Source organism: Pteropus vampyrus, unplaced genomic scaffold (assembly GCF_000151845.1).
Source record: "Pteropus vampyrus isolate Shadow unplaced genomic scaffold, Pvam_2.0 Scaffold352, whole genome shotgun sequence".
NCBI classification, from domain to species: Eukaryota; Metazoa; Chordata; class Mammalia; order Chiroptera; family Pteropodidae; genus Pteropus; species Pteropus vampyrus.
This window is the reverse complement of record NW_011889133.1, coordinates 911,270-933,964: the sequence shown is the minus strand read 5'-3', so window position 1 is coordinate 933,964 and position 22,695 is coordinate 911,270. Positions and strand designations below refer to the sequence as shown.

Sequence of the window (22,695 nt, the reverse complement as noted above, 5' to 3'; positions counted from 1 at the left end):
AGAACAGTATGTAAAGAAGAACAAGTTTCCTGCTCTAGGCAGGTGCAGCCATGGCTCCAGGGCTGGCACACAGAGACCAGAACAGAAGGTCAGAACATGAGAGATCCGGAGGGTACTCAGGCTCATAAAGACACAGACGTCTTAAGTTGTAGAGTGAACATTTAGCCTCAGATTCTCTGTCTTTATGTTTTGCCCTCCTTCCCTGGAGAGCATGATGCCCTTTACCGTGTACCCTCAGTTCCCAATTAAGTAATTTCCCCAATATAAAACAGCCTACTCCTCTGCTGCCCTACACTGTGCTTTAGCGTGAATGAGGAAGGCACATGCTTTGGGTGGCTACAGCACCAAGATTTGGCAAACAAAGTGCCTGCTGGAGTTCAATCCATACACATCCCTCTGGCTGGGCGCCTGTGTGCAGGGCACAACCTGGACACGGTATTTAAGTTGTAAAGGCAGGATTTCGTTCCAGGCCTTCTGAGTTTGCATTCTCCTCCACGAGGGACCATCCAGCTTTTACAGTAAAGCACTTCTCTTCATCCTCCATTAAATTAAAGCAAAAGAGTAGTAGGATTTTCAAAGCTATTTGTGAAAGCAAATTAACAATCACATCTTTCCCGTGTTAGTATTGTTTTGGAAATAACCAGGTTTGAGATAAGCTATGATACAAACTTACAAACAGGTTAAAGAGTAGAGATGACGTTCAGAAGGAAATCAAAAGGCTAACAGGCGAAAATGAGAGATGCTCAGGCAGCAAAAAGGTCAGAACATGAGAGATGCTGAGGGTATCTCTTAAGACCTGTATCCTCTGAGCTTAACACTTTGATTATCCCAACTTTCTCCCTGTTAGAAAAACCCTATATGCATCTATTCGTTCACCCTTTTCCTAATTCAGTAAGCATCCATTGATCACATGCCATGTTCCAGGCATAGCGATAAATGGTATGCATAATTTCATCAACAGTACATTGTCCCAGTCTTCAAGAAATTCAAAAACCATTGGAGAAGGGATGAATACACAGATTCCTTCCAACATAATTTGAAAATTTCTGGGAACAAAGTGTCATGGGAGCCCAAAGGAAATCATGAATAATTTTCCTGAGTGCGTTAGGGGAGGCAATGTTTCATCTGGATCTTGAAGGGCGAAGAGGGACTTCTGTGTAGAGAAAATGTAGGAAAGCATTAAATGCAAAGGGGACAGTTTGTGCAAAGCTTCAGAACCACAGAGGGGATGCTGCTTATTGAATGGGGAGAGATCCAGGGGACAACATTCTGAAAGAAGTGTGTGGTGAAATGTGAGCCTAGAGAGGTTAGGTTGAAGCCAGAGGCAAAGTGATTCATGTGATTAAATCTAAAGTGGAGAGACACCGTTACTATCTGTTCAACAAATACACACTGATTTAGCAGCACCCCCAAACAGTCTGGTGTTGCTCTTCTCTTAAGAGGCCTTTCAAAAAGACAATTGGCTAGAATGGATCTTCTCAGCGACATGGCTTTAAAATCCAGAGCCCTGAGTTCCAATCCTGGCTTCACCAGTCACTGTGGCCTTTGGGACAAGACGTTGCTTCTTCCCAAGAGTTGGTGTTTTTACCTTTACAGCAGCAGCAGTGGAACCTCACAGAACTAAGGGGATGATTACGAATTGGCCCATAGGGCACCTTATACATAGGATACACTTGATCAGTGTTGCCCATATCTATTCTCCCCTTTATTTTATCCCCTTCAGCAGACGCATACTTATCTAAGAATGGTGATAACAGAACCTGTTTTTGCAGGTCTATCAAGATGGGGATTTCACAACTTATTCAGTATTCAGTCTCCAACAGGAAATTCTTTTAAATCAAATATTCTAAGACTACCTAAACTTCTTTGTTGAACTGCCCATCAGTACAATGAAAAGAGTTCCAGAGAGCAGGGCAATGCTATTCTGGAAGACTCTGTGAGTCTTCAGTATCTATTATCACAGTATCAATCTGTGAACCTGGCTGGGGATCAGAAGAAACAATGAACTCAGAAGAATGTTATTGTCAGCACACTGTTCCAGGACTCCTGATGACTGCTCAGAGTGAAATTAAATTGCAAAAGTTTACCTTTCCTTTACACTCTGATCTTGATCCACCATAACGTTTTTCATCTTAATCTGCTCCAAAACAACAAGCAGAATGTTATTTTTTAGCATGGATCATCCTGACATACTTTAATCACCTCCTTGTTAACTGAATGACTCTTCCTGGTTAGGGGAACTATGTTTTAGAATCATGGAATGTGACAGCTAAAAAACATCTTTGAAATCTTATAGTTCAGAATTTTCCAACGGGGTCAGAGGAGGTATGCAGAAGCAGAATGGACAGTAGAGCCTGGACCGGGTCTAGCAGATACAAAGCCTTTTTTACATCATCGAATCTAGGTGAAGTAAGTCTAAAGAGTCGATATTGCATCCTTTCAACTAACTTTATTCATTACATAAGCATCTTCTCTTTTTATTAAACTTATTGAGGTGACATTGGTTAATAAGATTATATAGGTTTCAAGTATTGTATATTGCATTGTGTGTTCACCACACAAAGTCGAATCTCCTTCCCTCACCACCATCTTTTGACCCTTATCTACCTCCCCCCTCCTCCCTTTCCCTCTGGTAACCATTAAACGTGTTTGTATAAGCACCTTCTTATACGCAGGCTCACAGGCAGTTCTCAGATAGATCTAAAATTGTTTTATGATTTGATGGGGATTGCATTAAATCTGTATAATGCTTTAGGTAATAGGTCATTTTAACTGTTGATTTTTCCAATCCCTGAACATGAATATCTTTTCATTTCTTCATGTCGTCTTCAATTTCTTTAACAGTCTCTTATAGTTTTCAGTGCATAGCTCCTTCACTTGTTTCATTAGGTTTATTCCTAGGTATTTTATTCTTTTTGTTTCAATTGGAATTATTTTTTTCATTTTTTAATGAAAATTCATTTTTCAAGTACAAGAATGTCATGGATTTTTGAACATTGATTTTGTATCTGGAAACTTTATTGTATTTATTTATTATTTCTAACAGTTTTTTAGTAGAGTCTTTAGGGTTTTCTATACAGAGAATCATGTCATCTGCAAAAAGTGAAAATTTGACTTCTTCATTCCCTATTTGGATGCCTTTTATTTCTTTCCCTTGCCTGATTGCTCTAACTAGGACTTCCAATACTATATTGAACAATAGAAATGATAGTAGACAGCTTTGTCTTGTTCCTGATCTTAGAAGGGAAGGTTTTAAGTTTTTCACCATTAAGTATGATGTTAGCTGAGGGTTTGTCATATATGACTTATATTATGTTAAGGTACTTCTCTTCTGTACACATTTTATTAAGTTTTTTAATCATAAATGGATGCTGTATTTTGTCTAACGCTTTTTCTATATCTATTGGATCATATGATTTTTATTCTTTATTTTGTTTATATGTTAAATCACATTAATCAACTTGCATATGTTGACCATCCCTGTGCCCCTGGGATGAAGCCTGCTTGATCATAGTGTATAATCTTTTTAATATGTTGTTGTATTCCATTTACTTAGTATTTATGTAAGATTTTTGCATCTGTGTTCATAAGAAATATTGGTCTATAGTTTGTGTGTGTGTGTGTGTGTGTGTGTGTGTGTGTGTGTGTGTGTGTGTGTGTTGATTTACCAGCTTTTGGTGTCAAGGTAATGTTGGCTTCATAAAATTTGTTAGAAAGTATTGCCTCTTCTTCAATTTTTTGAAAGAGCTTGAGAAAAATAAGTATTAAATCTCTTTTGAATGTTTGGTAGAATTCACTGGTGAAGCCATCTGGTCCTGGACTTTTACTTTTTGGTAGCTTTTTGATGATTGTTTCAATTTCCATACTGCTGATCAGTCTATTTAGATTTTGCAGTTCTTCTTGATTCAGTCTAGGAAAGTTGTATCTTTCTTAGTATTTGTCCATTTCTTCTATGTTATTAAATTTGGTGTTATATAATTTTTCACAGTATTCTTGTCTGATCCTTTGTGTTTCTACAGTGTCTGTCATTATTTCCCCTCTTTCATCCCTGATTTTGTTTATTTGCGTCTTTTCTCTTTTTTCTTTAGTGAATCTAGCCAGGGGTTTGTCAATTTTATTAACCTTTTCAAAGAACCAGCTCTTCGTTGCATTAATTTTTTTCTATCCTCTTTTCCTTCTCAGTTGCATTTAATTCTGCTCTAATTTTGATTATTTTCTTCCTTCTGCTGACTTTGGACTTCATTTGTTCTTTTTCTAGTGTTTTAAGATGTAATGTTAGGTTGTTTATTTGGGCTCATTCTTGTTTCTTGAGATAGGCCTGTAAGGATAGGAATTTTCCTGCTATTACTGCTTTTGCTGTTTTCCCAAAGATTTTATATGTTGTACTTTTATTCTCATTTGCTTCTATGTATCTCTTGATCTCTGGTTTGATTTCTTCTCTGACTCAGTCATTCTTCAAAAGCATGTTGTTTAATCTCCACATATTTGGGGTTCTTCCTGCTTTCTTTTTACAGTTGATCTCCAATTTCAAAGCATTATAGTCAGAGAATATGCTTGGTATGACTTCAATCTTCTTAAACACTTAAAAATGATATGGCTAGTTTTGTGGCTCAACATATGATCTATCCTTGTGAATGTTCCATGTGCACTAGAGAATAATGTATAAGCTGCTGTTTTGGGATGAAGGGCTCTGTAAATGTCAATTATGTCCAATTGTTCTAGTGTGCCATTTTAGGATGATATTTTCCTTATTGATTTTCTGCTTGGATGATCTATCTATAGCTGACAATGGGGTATTTATATCCCTTACTCTAAATGTGTTTTTGTCAGTTTCTCCCTTTTGTACTATTAGTAGTTGCTTTGTATATTTTGGTGCTTCCTGACTGGGAGCATAAATATTAATAAATATTAGGTGTTCTTGATGTATAATAGTTCCTTTTATCATTACGAAGTGTCCATCATTGTATCTCTTTATGCTTTTTACCTCAAAGTCTAGTGTGTCAGATATAAATACAGCTACACCTGCTTTTCTCTGGATGCCGTTTGCTTGGATTTTTGTTTTCCACCCTTTCATCTTGAGTCGATATTTGTACTTGCAGCTGAGATGTGTCTCTTGAAAGCAGCATGTGTTTGGGTTTTGTTTTTGGATCCAGTCTATTCTGTGCCTTTTTTTTTTTTTTTTTTTGATGAGTTCAGTCTATTTACATTAAGGGTGATTATTGAAATATGAGGTTTTCCCATAGCTATTTTATCTCTGTTTTCTGATAGCTCGAAGTTTCCATTGTTTCTTTGTCTTTGTGTTTTCGTCTGTTATTTTAATTAGGTGGTGTTTCATGGATTTTTCTCCCTGTTCCTTCTTGTTTGATGTCATATGTCTCAGGTCTGGATTTTTCGTATATGATTACCATCAAGTTTTGCAAATGATAGTTATATACATCCAGTAGTCCATTTTCTTCCATGTTCGCCTTGTCTCCATCCTTTTTGCAGATTTGGATCTTTACTCTCTTCCTTTTTTTGCTTTTATTGTCTCAGATTATTGCCGTATATGCTGAACATTCATTTTGAAGTTGCAGTAGCTATTATCTTTTTCTCCTTTTAGAGAGAGAGAGAGAGAGAGAGAGAGAGTGTGTGTGTGTGTGTGTGTGTGTGTGTTTAGCCTTTAACCATTATGCGACATTTAAGCTTTTAAGACCCTGTTCTCAGTAAGGGTTGCACATTCCTGCTTTTATCTGTCTGTGAGTCATCTTACTCACAGTTGTGTATTTTTATTTGTCATTTTGTTTCTAGTGGAACGACCCCCTTCAGTATTTCCTGTAATGCAGCCTTGTGGTGGAGAATTCCCTCAGCTTTTCTATGTCTGGAAGGGATTTTATTTCTCCTTCATATCTAAAGGAGAGCTTGGGTGGATATATTATTATTGGTTGGTAGTTTCTCTTTCAATAGTTTGAATATTTGGTTCCACTCCTTCCTTTCTTATAAGGTTTGTGCTGAGAAATCCAATGATAGTCTAATGAGTTTTCCTTTATAAGTTACTGTCTTTTCCCTGGCTGCCTTGAGAATGCTTTCATCGTCATTAAATTTGACAATTTTAATATAAAATGTCTTAGAGAAGGCTTTTTGCATTGAGATAATTGTGTGTCCTGTTTGCTTTTGGATTCAAAGATCCAGGCATTTCCATGGGTTTGAGAAATTCTCATTGACTATTTGTCTGAATACGCTCTCTGTTCCTTTCTTCCTCTCTTCTCCTTCTGGTATACCCATTACCCTATGTTGCTTTTTCTGATGGAGTCAGATAGTTCTTGTAGAGTTCTCTGCTTATTTTTCATTCTCAAGTCTCTCTCTTCTTCCATCTGTGTCATTTCTGTCTTTGATCTCACTAATTCTTTCCTCCATCTGGTCAGATCTATCTTCTAAGTTTGTTATTTCATTCTTCATCTTTTTTAATATCTTCATCTCCAGAATTTCTATTTAGTTATTTTCTATGGTTTCAGTCTCCTTGGTAAAGTATTCATTTTGTTCGTTTGCTTTGTTTCCAATTTCTTGGACTTGTCAGTCAGAATTTTCTTGCATCTCATTGGGTTTCTTCAGAAGTGCAATCTGAATTCTCTGTCATAAAATGCATATTTATAGTCTTTGAGCTTATTTTCTGGAAATGTTTTTCTTTCTGAGATGCCTTGTCACCTTGGTTGTTCATGCTGTTTCATGGACCATTTTTCTGCCTTGGCATTAATGGGAGTGTACGCTGCTTTTTTTTTTTTTTTTTTTTTTCCTTTTAGAAAAATTTATTATGTAGTGATCTCTCTTTAGGAAGCTTATAAGTGGCAGTGCGGGGGCGGGGTGGGGGGGGACGGGGGGTGAGATTCTTTTGATTTCCAGTAGGTGGCATCTAAGCCTCTTGGATCTCTGATTTGAGGCTAAAAATGCCCTATCATTTCTGGTATGTGCCTGTGTACCTCTGCAATCAGGTCCCTCGGTCTCAGGGTACCACCCCTGTGAACCGGTGTGCTGAGCAATGAAGGTCTGAGTCTCTGAAGAGGTCCTGAAGCCCCAATACTATCTCAACAGTCATGTGCAAATTTCTGCTGCTTTCTTCTGGCTCAGCCTGACTGGGCGAGGGTAGGGTTGATTGGGAGAGGTCTGCAGTATGTGTGGCTGTTTCCCTTCCCTTAATGCCGTCCCCCGGGTTTCGGCTGTCTGGCTCTGATATCATCACTCCTGTCTCTGGTACCAGCTGTCGTTATGTTTCCATACTGGCTGCACAAATTCCCCTGAACAGTTTTTGAAAGGGGGTGATTCTCCAAGAGGAAGACACTGGAATTCCTATTTTGGGAAGGGAGTGATTAAAAATAAAAACTATAACCAAGGTAGCCCTGAGAGGATATGGGGCCAGGAAGGAAGAGTGCACTCTGGGTTGGGAAGGAGATACAGCCAGGCTCTGAGACTCGCCTCTCATTTGGCAATGACAATTGCCCCTCCACACTCATTCTCTGCCCTGCTCTCTGTCCTGATCCCTGGGCTTCACTGCATGGAATATGCTGATCACTCAGGCAGCACTGCTCCAGGGCCAAACCTGGCCTTGAAATGTCCATTCCCCACCCCACCCCCAGCCCCCGCAGGAAGCTCCACAATATAATGCAGCTCCTTTGTTTCACAGTCCTAATCTGCCTCCCATTCTCACACTGATTTGCCCACCTTTGGGTGCTCTGACACTCAGGATCTCTCAGACATGCCTGTGTGCAGGTTAGGTGTTATTTGCTGAGTTATAGATGTTCGGCTTGTTATTTCAAGAGAGATGCAGGGAGATCTCTCAGGCCGCTGTGCTTCTGACATCACTCTGCTTTATGACTTGAAGATGAATAATTTATTATATTCGCTAAAATAATTCAGAGTTCAACCACATTAAGCATTGGAGTGTAGGAATCAAATCTCTGAGTTGCTGTCTTGAAGAAAAAGTAGGTAGTAAGTATATAAGAAAGATAGCTAACATGTATTGATAACTTACTATATGCCAATTAGATTCTAATCGATGCACTTCTTTATAATAACTTTTTGAACTGAGCAGCTACTCTCATCACTCCCATGTTAGAGAAAAGAAAAGAGAACAGGTCAAGAGACATCCACAATTACACAGCTAGTAAGTAGCAAAGCCAGAATTTAGATATAGGAAGGCAGCTTCAGGGTCCACTTTCTTAATCCATACTATGCAATACCAACACTCCAGAGTAATGTGCATGGTTTCCATGTATTCAAATTACAACCTTGGTTATAGTTCTTCATTTTTAATCGCTTCCTTCCCAAAAAAGAAAGTCCAGTGTCTTCCTCTTGAAGAATCCTCCCTCCCTAAAAACTGTTTAAATCCCTGAGTAGGAAGAGACTATTTCTTACTTCTATATATAAGCAGGATATAGGAGCTACCACTGCTCTCATAGCTACTTGGAGTTGCTACTTAGCATGGGACCTGAAATGGAAAAATACAGTTGACTTATTTAATTCTGTGCCTGGCTGTCACTAGCCCCTGCAGGGACTGCCTTAGGGGTTTTTTTTTAGAAGAGTGATGAGACTCTTTCAGCTCTAAACTTAGCCCAGAGTGTGCTACTTCAGAAAAGCCAGAACTCAATGGCTATGCTCCCACACTCTTACGCATTTGTCTTAAGCAACCATCATCAACTTTAACCTCTTTTTTTTTTTTTTTTGAGGTGGGAGGAATAACATAATCTAAGCGTCTCATTTCCCAGGTCCTAAGACCCAAGAGGCAGACTTTGATGGGAGACATGGTTTGCATAGCCAGTATTGGTTGCCGCATGCTGCAGGTAGTGTGAGCAACTTCCACACCAAGCCTGATGCTGTACTTTACAGATTTATCTCTTCTGATGCTCAGTAACATAGAAAGCAGCCTCTTCCAATGCTTGGGGATAACCTGGTTACATTGGACTTGCTTAGTGAAGCAGTGCATTCAGTAGGTGGATCCAAGCTTTTGTAATTTCCTCGATCAACTTGAAGTATCAGCCTGGAGTTAAAAGCAAATTCTCTATAAAAGAACCTGTGCTGGTTCCCAAGATGAGCAGAGGATGAGGTAAGAGAGGGGACTGATGTTTGGATAAAAATGTCCCTTATAAGCCTCTAACAGTTCTCTCTGATTTTTACAGGATGTCTTCAGAGCTATGCACCCAAACCTTGACATGGTTCGATTGGACCTTAAGCCACTGCTTATCAGAGAGCTTGCCTCAGGAGAGCTCAGCCAGAAGAGAAACAAAAACATGAGTGAGGTCCTGGGACTCAACTTCTCATTTTCTGTGAGAGGCCTGCCATCATGCCTGTGTGGGCCTGCAGTAGCATGGACTCCACATATTTCAAAACAAGGTCATCCTCCCACTTAGAACTCTGAAACCTCTGTGAAACAAAGGAATGAAATTTTTGACCCTGTGCCAAACAGTAATTCCATGTCTATATAGACATCTACTTCATGTCAGGCAACTTAAACATAATTTTTTTCAGTGATTGCTTGTAATTATTTGTTTAATGTCTATATTCCTGCTAAATTAAGTTCCATGACAGCAGAGAATATGTTTATTTTGCTTATCCTTGTATCCTCAGGACTCATCAGTACAGGATCAAACATGTAGTAGGAATTCCACAAATAGCTGCTAAATGAAAGATGTGACATATTCTAAATACTGTCTTCCAAAAGACAGGGTCTCTATGAGACTAAAATTTCACTAGGATGGTTTTACACAAAGCTTAAAGGGATTTTCTCTAATATTGAGCATTTTCTTTTGTTTGTAATTTTTTTAAACAGCCTATATTTGTATAATTTCTTTTTGAAATTATTTGTACAAAGGGCTGATCCATCTATCACTGGGAGGCAAATAGAATAAGTATTATATTTCCCCTTTAAGAAATGAGGATATAAACTCACAGAGGGACAGAGGGCATCTGAGGGTACAGAACTGATTATGTGCAGACCTGGGACAAACACTTAAGCTCACCCCTTAGGTCCACATGCATCCTCCAAGGCTGTATCAGGAAGCATAGCTCTGAGTTTGGAACGGTGGGCTGTGAGAGTGGACATCTTGGACTACAACCCAGCTGTGCCACAGGTTATATGGGTTTAGGGCAGTTACCAAACCTCTCTGCAACTCAGCTTCTCTCTGTGTGTAAAATAGCAACAACAATAGTAACAATGTCATAGAGTTATTGGAAGATTATTAATAGTTAAAGGCACTGGTAATTGACAAACCTCCAGATATATCCACATCATTTAGGGCAGGAGGCCCAGGTTTAAAAAGGATGATAATGCAAAGTGTAATTGCTTTTCTTAAAAATATTCTCTAAGGATAAAAGAAAATTCGCTAATCGCTAAGAGCTATAAGATAATCTTTCATTGTCTGATGATCTACCATAAATATTCTTTAGTTGTATATACACATGTATATACATTTGTATCTCCACATAGATGTACTAAAGAAAATTTCTGGTAGATCATTACCTCCAGAGACTAACACTCTTTTAAACAATGAATGACTACCTTTTATTTATCCAGATATATGTATGTAGATATTTAGTGTTTGAGCACAAAACTCGGTGTCAGGAGGCATAGGTTTAAGTCCAGCATCTATCACTGACTTCCTGATGATTTCAGACCAGTTACTGTTCTTGGCGTTGGTGACCTCTTCTCTGTACAATAAATGAGTTGGCTCAATCTCTGGCACCCTGTTAAGGAACCATCTCACAGAAGAAGGATCATGCATTTAAAAATGAAGATGTGCCCTGTAGAATCACGAATGGGAATATTCTTAGGAGGTGTCTGCTTTGCTCATAGAAGGCTAAATTCAGAGATTCATACTTATTCAAAGATTCTGCTGGAAAGCTAGAGGAATCTAGCAAGCCTAATAAGTCCTGGAAGGGTGGGACTGTAAATAAATAAAGGAAAATATGCAGCAGAATAGATAAAAACGAAGTTAAAGAAGAAGAGTGGGCAAGGAAGTTCAGATGATTCTGTTCAACAGTTGAGGATTGCAAAACCTAGACTGCTGGAAAACGCAGGTGGCAATGATGGCAGCTGGGAAGACATGAGATGTTATATGTAAAATGGTGGCACATTGAATATTCAATTTCTCCTACTTTCTCCTATTGTGTTAATCATTTCCAGAAGAATAGGCAGCATTTGGTTTTTATTGTGTATTTGACATCTCTCTATAACAGGTCTATACCTGTTTTAGATCTTCATTGTCCAACACACAGCAGTATTTATACATCTAATTTATACATCTAGTATATGAAACTAGGTTGATGTACCTCTAAATCCTTTGCTCTTTTAAGATCTTCAGACTTTAATTTGAAGAGATAAAATCACAAACTACCCAAATCAGGGTTGATTCAAGCTTTTCATCATATTTTTATTCTCATTTATTTTTATACAAGAGCATTGAAACCTGGACATGCAATGATCTGAGCCAAGCCCCCTAGGAGATTACTTCGGATCCATGATTCTTTGAAATATTCACTGAAGTAGGATCCCTGAGGTCATTTTTTTCCTTAGAACCAATTAAAGTTTTGGAGATGAGGTTTCTTTTTTGGACAAAATACAAACACTCTCTGCCTTCACATTTTTTTAAAAATGAAAATCAAAAAAACAGAAGGATGGAAAAACCTTTCATTTCAACAAATTTTTATGATTCTTCATTATCAGAAGTTGTTTGAGCCTGAATTTATGTTCCTGAATCAGATAATCATTTGTTTGTAGGCTTTGGGAGCCTCTATCTAGTGAATCATTCTGTGACCCAGCAGTGGGAGCAAGTTTGAGAAGCTCAGATGTCTCATTTTGACTTTGGAGATGCATGAAGAAAACTCTGATAGTGAAAGATATTTCGGGAGGGGAATCTCTTCACAGCTAATGAACTCTCTCTTCTCCTCAGGGCAGATTGGTGGAATTACCGCCACTTCCAGCATCATGTCAAATTAAACGTTTATGGGAAAGACTCCACTATTGACTGGGGCCCTCTTTTTGTGCTTGGAGATTTGCAACCTGTCAAGGTATGTTTAGAAATTTAAAGCACCAAAAATGTTCCTGGAAGTGCTTCTTAGAAAGTCCCATAGCCTTGTCTTGGAAAGATCAAGCTGGAGGTTCCAGCTTCACGCATGTTCTGAGAACATCTCTCTTTTTAAGTCCAGGATATAGATTTGAAATAATTGAAATCAGGGGCTGTACAATTAGAAGGAGATGTGAAGTGCAGGACTCTATGTCCTTAGAAGTTATTCAGTCCAATCTCTTAGTATAATCAATGTGATAACCCATACCTCTCTGCTTAAGCAATCCTGGTGACAAACAGATCCCTGCCTACTTACTGCCCATAGATCTGAGGCAACACAAACCAATGTTAGATAGTGAAACTGGAAGACTGAGGGTGGCAATGTCTCTTCAAAGGTTAATAAGGACACGGAGACGTTCCCCCAGAAGAGACAGGTCTGTACATTCAACTAATCACAGCATCTAAATATCTAGTTATTTCAATTAATTTTAGCTCAGTTTTTTTTAGTTCACTTTGGTTCATTTATACACAAACCATAGCCCAAATGCCTTGTAAGACACTCATAGATCCCACCTCTAATTTGGACTTCTTAAACAACAGTAAAAAGGAGAGGAAAGTTCAACTCCACAATTTCTCACTGGTTGAATTTTTTAAAACCTCCTATTAAAGTCATTATGTAAAGGACAATCACCAAGTTTCTTAGAAGGAAGTTTTCTTTCAACACAGGAGGTATAAGGATATCTACAGAAAGGTGTCTCCTCAAGGGAAAATGATGGATCCTGAGAGTCAGACACTTAGGAAGAGGCTGCTATCTCCTTCTAGAAGAATTTAGGAATTTTATAAAAATAAGAGTGCAATCTTGTCAGTTGCTGCCTGAGTTTTATGGTACATAAACCAAAAATTGTACAATTTCTAGAAAATAAGTTTTCCCAGCTTTGGGAGACTCGCCCTTTTTACCAGTTGACTTAGGAAACAAAATCTCTTGCCTAGATTTTGAAAAACAAAATCCTTGGCTGTGATCATGAATCATTTGCTTTTGATCATGGCTCCACAAAAGTCTAGACCTCTCTGATGTTTGTAAACTCTGTGTTCATCATTAAAATTGTGGCATTTGGTTTCTCTAATTGTCTCCCCTAAGAAAGGGAGATTTATCCACTGAAGTTCATAAAGCAGCTTGATCTTCTCCAGAAGTGCCTTCTTTAGAGCTTCACAAAAGATAAAGGTCACCTCTCCGAGTTTTACAGCTGCTCTTGGGACATATCCCTAGAATCTTGGGGCTCTATATAATATAGTTTTAAAGCTACTGTACAAAATATCACTTAAAATTATTTAAACTTTAAAATTGTTTTTAAGATAAAAAAAATAGTTCTGATGAGTCCTGAAATTTTCCTATCTTTCCATTTTACTGCCAATCTTTCTATTGTCATCTTCAAACATTCATTCCTTCAATAAGCATAAATGAAATCTTCTATGTGCCAAGTACCATGCATCTGAAAGACTTCGAGTCTTCCTTTGGAGTGATGCTCAAATTCAGCCTTTCACCTAGATGTGCCAGCTCCCAAGCATTTTTCATCTACTCCCATTTACCACCACTTTAATATTTGTAAGTTTGAGAGTAACTGCAAAGAGCTGCTATTATTCATCATCATGATATTTCTTTTTATTTCTGACAATGCAAGAAGGAAAGACTACTATCCTTCCAAATAAGAGAATAAATTCATGTAGGTGGGAAGATATCAAAAGAATGGGAAAAGCATTCCATGGTGTAACTGAGTGAACATACAGCAAAAATATAGAGTGAGATGTGAGTTATTCATTCATTCATCCATTCAATTAAACATTTATTGAATGTCTGCTAGTTACTAGAGATATAACCATTATTTCCATGCCTCCTCCCAGGGTATTTGCAGTCTTCATGCACTGAGCACAGATTATATTAACTAAGAATACCCCTAGAAAACGAATCAAATTCCCAATGAGAGGAAAGAGAGATAGGGAAAGAATGGTGACACATTTACAGTATGATGCCAGAAACAGTAGAGGCCCAAGAATAAAAGGCACCTGTAGTACTTCTATGTGTAGGAAAATGAGCTGTTCCCATGGCTTACATACAGCTGTAGAAGATATTTTGGTAAACAGAGACAGACAGATAGATGATAAATAGGTAGAGATAGATAGATGATGATGATGAAGAAGATGGATAGATGATGATAGATATAGATAGATAGATAGATAGATAGATAGATAGATAGATAGATAGATAGATAGATGAGAGAGAGAGAGAGAGAGAGAGAGAGAGAGAGAGAGAGAGAGAGAGAGATGATAGATAGATGATAGATAGATAGATAGATAATAGATAGAGGATAGTCATTCCCATCCAGAATGACTCAGATCTTCAAAGCTTCCCTAGTCTCCTCGGGGGAGCGTGAACCGAATTCCTGGTTCAGCCTCAAAGACTCAGAAAACACCGTGGAGTTGAGAATGTGGTGTGGACCTTCGCCTTGTTCACCTTCTCAGGGGGCACACTGCAGGGGTGGCATGTTAAGGAGAAACTCCTGTAGACTTGCACTGAGGTCACATGCTGCTCATTTATTCACCATCTTTTTATTCTTGTTCTTTTTCAGCTGAGGTTTTCTTCTTCATGCCTGTACATTTCAACCTAGACTACATAGTAGCAATGTGCTTCCAAAGGTATTGGGTGGCGAGTAACTTGACTCATTCTCTGAAGCTAAAACAGGTAGAAAATGAAAAATGAAAATGCTCGGTCCCTTCCAGATAGAGCGTATAATTAATGGAACATGAGATTTGGCCAGTACGTGAAATGGCCCAAGCCCATGAAGGGGACGTGAAGCCATTTCTAATTTTCAAGCATTTCTTTCTGCAAGACATTGCCTGGGTCAGCAGTTTTTACATCTGCTACATTGTCACATTTGGTCCTTTCTATGGAGTCTTTGGAACCTTGCTGCTCATGTATTTTGTCAAGTAAATTCTTTATTTAATCTTTGTGTGATTAGCATGAGATTATGACACCATGCCCCATTCCCTGTACCCGGGAAAATGGGTGAGGGGAGTTGAAATAGTTGAATAAGAAGAGCTCTTTAGGGAAAAAAGATTGTTCAACCTTCTATTTTCTTAATTCTCAATTGCACTATTCTCTCTGATCCCCAAAACTTTTAAAACTGTAATCCAGTTGCCATCATAATCCTTGCCAAAGATAATGGAAGGAAAGGAATTATTTTTAAGTTATTTTATGACTAAAAATTTTCCCAAAACCAAAATAACTTTCCACTGAATAACCCCCTTCAACTTCTCAATTTATTCTACCCTTAGTATTTCACATTATTATTCTAAATCCCACGCAATAATAAAGATAATAGATGATATCTAATATGCATCAGGCACTTTGCTAAAGGCTTTACATGTGTTATCTTATTTGATGTAACCCTCCCACAATCCTGTAATGTAGACAGTATCATTTTCTATTCCTGCTAAGGAAGTTGAAGCTCAGAGAGATTAAACCACCTGCCCAAGGCTACAGAGCAAGTAAGGGCCAGTGGCAGTGTCAAATCAGAACTTGAATGCAGCTCTATCTGATGACAAAGCCCAGGCTGTCAATCACTTTGCATGTGCCCTAATTAACTAGGCATTTTTTGTTCCTTGCACCAATACTGCAGCAAACTTTGGGGCACTGCTCCCACATATGAGGCCTCAAGTCAGGTAATGTAACCAAATGCCTAAGGTGTCAGTCATTTCTAGATATAAAGGGCATTCAAAGAGAAAAATAATGACCACTATTTCATTGGAACCTTTGAGTCATCTGCACTTCCTTCCATACTCAGCCAGCTCTGCCAACATTTATGCAAGCCCAGTGATGGGAACCATAAAACCCCAAGGAGTCTTCACTTCTTCCTTTGATTCTCCAAAAGGTGTTCTGAAAGTCCTTGGATTATCTATATTACACAGATGAGCCACATACCAATGAAAATGAGCGAAGGGGAGAACCGAGACTGGTTCTCTACTCAGGTAATAACGAAGCACCTGGGAGACGATCTTTTAAAGCATACTGATTTAGAGTCTGGTTACCACCAATAATAAGAATTCATATTTACCCAAAGCTTGCCGGAGATTGGGCACTGTCAACTGCTTTGCATGTAACTACATAAGATAAGTGCTATAATTATGCCCTCTTGACAAAGGATAAAATGGAGGCATGAAGAAAAATAACCTGCATAAAATTACACTGCTAATAAGTGGTACCAGTAGTTTTAACCTGGGTAGTTTGATTTCAGAACATTTGTTCTAAATCAAAGGTCGGTAAACTACAGTTCAAGGGCCAAATCCTGCCTACTGCCTCTTTTTGTAAGTAAAGTTTTATTAGAACACTGCCATGTTTATACATTTTCATACCACCTATGAATGCGTTTAAGCTACGACAGCAGAATTGAGTACTCGTGACCGAAAATCAAAATATTTACTATCTGGCACTTTATAGAAAACAATCACTGACCCGTTCTCCCACATGACACAGCCTTTCAAGTGAATCTGAGACTCCTCGAATTACAGGATGAATTTCACATCTAGAAGGACCCTGGAACTCACCTCATGTCATTGTGTAGAGAGGCCCAGTGAGGAAACATGGCATGCTCTTCAAGCATGCTGTTAATGATCCACATTTGTGGCTAATGCAGAACACCCCTGCCTCTTAAGCCTTCCACTAGCCATGCCATGACTAACTGGAGAACTCAGTCATAATACCACTTTCTTCTCCAAACTCATTTCCAAATTCAGTGGACTTCTTATAGGGCACAGAGTAGTGGTTCCCAACTTTTTGGCCACAGAACCATTTTACACTCTTAAAAGTTACTGAGAACCTCAAAGAACTTGTGTTTATATAGGTTATATTCATTCATATCTATGTTATTTGAAATTATATTTCAGACATTCAAAAATATTTCCTAATTAATCATTAACTTATTATTAACTAAGTAAAAATAAAGTCAATACATTTTAACATCAGAGTGATGATGTCATTCCATGTTTGTAGCCTCCAGAAAAAATCCATGGTACAGGTGTGAGAGAATAAGAATAAAAAAGGCAAATAAATGTCTTAGTTTTGACTTTGCAGATCCCGTGAAAAAGAAAAGTCCTAGAGGACCCCAAGTTTCTCTGAAATCCACTTTTAGAAACAATGACATAGAATAACCACAAAAATAACATTTGAAATGGCAACAACCCCAACTAGAATTAAACCTTCGAAAGGAATTGAGTAAAATAGCATTCATAAGGGTTCTTAATCTTGGTAGTCTGTCTGGAGAAGCCTCCAAACTCCTTCTCAAGATAACGCTTTTTAAATGCATAAAGTAAAATACATCCAGTTAAGTAAAGTACTTAACATTGAACGTACTTCTGTGCACAGAACTCTTTGTTAGAACTCTCAAACGCCTTTTTCCCCATTCACGAGTCTTCCAGGTCCACTTGGTGGAAATGGTATTCTGACCCCTACAATCTCTACTAAATCTGCCAAACTTTCCATTTGCCAAAATCCTCATTTGTGACACCATAGTCTCCTGTACCCAAGGGCTAATGGTGACTGAGCCTCTGCTCCAATCCTACACACTTTTTCATATCTATTTGCTCATATACATACTTCTTAGCTAAAGGTCTTATTGCCTTCTTAAATTGTAAGCTCCTTGAGACCTGGGATTGTGTATCTTTTTTATTCCTCGTAGTTTCTTACACAAAACAGATACTCAAGCACTTCTTGAATGATTGCCTTCATGGAAGAATAAATAAATATTTTCCCTGTTTGATGCTTGAGCTTATTTATATCTGATGTAAGCTTTTTCTTTGCAGGTCTTGACCACCTGTAACACTGAACAGTCCCTTTTCAAAGACTGGTTCACTGGGCACCTGAACTTCCAAATCAAACAACAGCGAGTGATAGAAACAATCCATGATAGGAGCAAAGGCTCTCGCTTATAATAGCCTCCTGTAGAGTCCAGAGCAGAGCCCTAGGTTTGAGATCTCAGAGGAAAAATATGAACTGGAATTCTCAAAAGGCTGCTCTCTTTCTATTAACATCAATGGTAGGAAGGAAAGAAATAAAAATGAGGGTGTAACAATTGTGAGTAAATGAAATGAAATCTTCGAAAAATGCCAGTGATTCAGTTTCCAGATTTCAGTGGATTTGGGGATTGTCGATGGTTTTCTTTGCTTTTGGTTTGTTGGCAAAACCAAAAAAAAAAAAAAAAAAAAAAGTATCACTTAGGTAACCAACTTATGTTGAAATTTAATTGTAATTTAATTTAAATACCTATCTGTGTCTACATATTTAGAGCTGAAGTTACAAAACAATCGACAACGAAATCCCGACCCTGCTTCCATTTCCAAATGGTATCTGGATATACTTTACCAATGGGTCACAGGCAAGCATGCCTTCAAAAAAGAGGAAATGCCAACACTTTGGGTGTCAGTCTCTCCAGAATGTCCGCTGGAAACACTTTCCACATTCTCTTAGGTTAAGCCAATTTGAGATAGAGAAGGAAAGAGATCTAATACATATTCATGGGATTTTCTTATGCTTTGTCTCATGTTAGTCCTTTAAAATCAGCAAAACAAGACAGAAGTATTATTTATATTTTCTCAAAAAGAAGATAAAAACCCAGAAAGTCATCTGACTGATTAGTGAAAATTTTGGATAAAAACCCATCTGTCCTCACTTCTTATTTTTGTCCTAGGATTTTGCCTCATATACCATGCCTAGAACTTATTGAATACTCATCTATTCATGATGCAGGAGGCAGATCAACAGAGAAAGAGAGAGACAGAGACAGAGAGGGAGGGTGGATATCTTCAGCTCTCTAGGTAATTCAGAATGGTAGAAAACTTCATACATTCATTTGAGCTGGCCACATATAAACACTTTTGATGGAGCTAATACTTATTCTCTTAGCACTTCTCAAACATTTGCCACCCACAGGGCTCACAGAGTTAAGAGATAAGAGTACTTGGCAAGAGTTTCTAACTTCCCGGAATAGAAGTACAAGGTCAAAGTTGGGTCTGCATTGCTGATATAATTTTATTTAGTAATGGAGAAAGAAAACTCCTTTGCATTTCTCTATAGGTCTAAGTTTTATATCTCCTGTTTCTGTTTTTTAGTCTGTTCCCCATTATGCCAAGCCATGATTATCACAAAGTAGCACCTCTGGTGAGGTCACTGTGTGCCAAGCATGGATTGCAGTATGTGAAAAAGCCCTGTTGCAGGTGTTTGGAGATACTTTCAGGTAATAACAGAGTCCCTCGACTCACAGCTCTCATTTTCTTTCACTGCCAGTTCCCAGACTATCCACTGGCTTGTGAATCATTCACCCAACAACTGTTTACTAAGAGGCACCTGTATGCCCAGCATGGACATGACTCTGCAGGAGACAACATCAACAATATCAATGATAGCAATTCTTACCATTTACCTACTGCTTTCTAGGCACTTCTTAGTGAAAATGCCTTGCTGCCCTACTAAATTGCAAGCTTCTTAAAAACAGGGCTGCGTATCATTTGCCTTTTTTGACCTTTTACATGTGATAGGACTTAAATGGTAGGAGAGACTCTAGAATCATCTGGACCAGCGTTGCAAACGTAGATGCCTTCAGGGTCCAGCAGGACATAATTATCTGACTCAGTCAGGGATGACTGATTCCCTGTCTACTGACCTCAGAGGTGACTGACCAACAGTGGTGAGGCCTGAGGGAACTGAAAATTCATACTCATCTGGAAGCATTCACAGTTCCCTAGAACACATTGCACTGGTCAAACCAACAACCAGTGACCTGGGCTTAATAACTTTCTTTCCCTTTTAGGATTGGGAAACACACACACACACACACACACACACACACACACACACACACTATGTTGAATGAAGCCAACAAGGCCGAGCCCATTCTAGTCTCATCCCTAAATACTACTCCAGCTTCAGATTCTCTACCACTCCCTTCCCCCTTTTCTGCCCTCCAGATACTTGGCCTTCCTTCATTTGCTATTTGACCATTTCATTTCCTATGCCACTTTTTCTTCTGCCTAGAATATTTTTCCAAACTATCACTTCCCCTCATATCGCCTTGTCAATTTTCATTCACACTCCAAGGACCATCTCAAATGCCTTTTCTTCCTCTTCGTCTTCCCTGATCTCCATGACTAAATCCATCACATGCTATTGCAGCACCTGGTTCTCTTTGTTCATGACCTTTACCACAATCATGACTAAATAACATATTGGGTAATACATTCTTTAATACGCGTCCTCCAAGATATACCAGGAACTCCACGTGGACAGGTCTCACCTCTGTCCTTTCATTGCTGTATCCCCAGGGCCTAGAAAAATATCTTTCACATTATAAAATGAGATGGGTAGGTAGATATTGGAAGAGTTGGATACAATCGTATGCTTTATCTTATAAAAACTCAGAGAAGCTTTTTTTTTTATCACTAGAGAAAAGGCAAGGTGACCATTGGGGTTACAGAAGAGAGTAAATCCCCCTCCATAAAACTCAATCCCCTCCATTAAAAAAACAAAACAAAACAAAACAAAACAAAAAAAACGTGAACTCACCTGCTATAAAACAATTCAGTACATTTGACTTCCTCCACTGGACAGCAAAGACATTTTTCAAGTATAGCTTAAAAGGACAACATGCCCTAAACCAAGACCAAATATTCCATGGAGTAGCTCCTTTTACGTTAGAGTCTCACCTCCTGATGATTTTGTTGACTTTTCCCAAAGGTCTTTGAAGAAAATCCTCAGCCCTCTGGAAGGAAGCTTACTACAAAACGATGCAGAATATCAGCCTTGACTTGCATGTAATTGAATCTCCGAAAAGATCTGGTGAAGCTGCAAAAGCTTTCCTTGCTTACTTGTCAGTGCCATAATAACCCCTTTTCTGAAGATTTCCTGTGCAGATAAGAAACAAAAAAAACATAAGATGGCTTTGGCCAGGATGACAGAAAGGAAATGGGAGCCCAATGTTTTTCTTTTTTCAATAGGATCTTGGACTTAGCCTCACTGATAGTTCTTAGTCAATTCTTCTCAGTCACTGGGGTATTAACAGGAGCCACGTAACAGTTTTACTGATGAAGTGGACATAGAAAAAAGTGGACCATGTAGAGACCATGGATGGAGAACTTTTTGAAAAACAGTGCAATTGCTCTTAGAAGAGAATCATGTATTTAGAAGTTCCTGTTGAAGCACAGATTTTTTTGCTTATTCCTTTTTTGAATGTTCGAACTTCTCTTCCTTTAAAAATTGAGTATAATTAACATTAAAATCGCTTTAAATATTTCAATATTCATTTCATATTTTCATTATTGTGCTGCATATGTGTAATTGGTGTGTACTTATATATTTGTTTCCAAGTTATAAAATTTCTTAAAAGCGTTTCCTACATTCAGTTCCAACAGCAACTGATCAAGCAAGTAAAGTTTCTATATTTTAGGTGACTTGTGCTCTGTTAAAGAATAGCCTGTCCTTGACTATAACATTTGTTTACCTAATTCCTACTCACCAAAGCAGAACTACCAAACCTCATTATTGGATGACCCTACTGAAAGAAAGGATTTGTATTCTATAAGGTATACCCTGGGCTGTGTCAAGGCATTTTTCAAGCTTTGTACGGAATTAAGCATGTCTTAAGACAAGAGTGTTCCAGTGGTGGAAGGATAAGTGGATGCTCTCAGTGGCATAGTGATGCTTAGTGTCTGTGCTTTTGCTCATTGATTCATGGGGGGCAGGTTTCAGCTGATCTTAGCTGCAGAGAAGAAAAGCACAACAGCACAAACTCCATTCCCAGCTCCAAGCAGGTCAGCAGTATGGGTTTATCTGTTGTCTGAAATTCTACCGGGAAGCATTTCATTCCCTTCTTCTAAACTCTTTTGGGTTTTTTGTTTGGGTTGGTTGGTTTGATTTGGTTTCTTAATTTCAGACCTGGGTTCTAGGGCAAAAACCCTGGATCAGAAGGGAGTGTGATGACTTGAAAGAAGTTACTAGGGCTGAAGCAGAGGGCGCTCGGACCAGAGTGGTACAAAATGGGGCAATGAAGAACAATACATTACATTACTCACTGGTCCTAAGGGTTAGCCGTGCATATCAAAGCTAAGAAAACAAGAATGAGTTGTCTGGGAGGACTGAGTATTGAAATGGTAATAATATCAATACGGAAGTTAGATAGGAAATTAAAAGAAAGGAAAGCTTCGTTGACTTGTCAGATAGAAAAGCTTCATTGACTTCTTAGATAGATCTAACAAGAGCCCAGATTCCTCCAACTGGTTGATCTATAGATGATTTCTTCTGCCTGATATCAGAGCTGCAAGTGGGAGTGGAAAGCAGTGGTTGATTTTCTCGATCTCATGTGGTCCAACTCCTAGAGATGCTCAAGCATGGTTTGTTCCCCTGGGGACAGGGGCCTGCCAGACTTTTTCCCACTGGTCCTGAAGAAGCTGGGACAAGACTTTCCCGTAGCATGGCGTCTTTCCACCTGGAGTCCATGGACCTGGAAGAGCTCCTGCTGGAGAACTGCACCCAGCCAGCCCACCCATGTGGCCCAGCACCGGCTAATGGAGCCAAGCAAAAAGGAGGGGAGGGAGTCTGCCACATTCCCCCACATACCCACCGCCC

The 22,695-nt window shown here is 38.7% G+C and overlaps 1 protein-coding gene across 1 annotated transcript in view; it reads left to right on the top strand.

Moving 5' to 3' along the window:
- LOC105304785 (fatty acid desaturase 2-like protein FADS2P1) overlaps positions 1–20,816 on the top strand; it is a 24,527-nt gene extending 3,711 nt beyond the window's left edge. Inside the window, exons 2-8 of the mRNA XM_011379063.1 lie at positions 9,147–9,261; positions 11,921–12,033; positions 14,899–15,011; positions 15,956–16,052; positions 17,883–17,962; positions 19,188–19,312; positions 20,809–20,816. Of these exons, the coding sequence (XP_011377365.1) occupies positions 9,147–9,261; positions 11,921–12,033; positions 14,899–15,011; positions 15,956–16,052; positions 17,883–17,962; positions 19,188–19,312; positions 20,809–20,816 (651 nt within the window). The remainder of the gene's footprint in view (positions 1–9,146; positions 9,262–11,920; positions 12,034–14,898; positions 15,012–15,955; positions 16,053–17,882; positions 17,963–19,187; positions 19,313–20,808) is intronic.
- Positions 20,817–22,695: the final 1,879 nt, after the last annotated feature.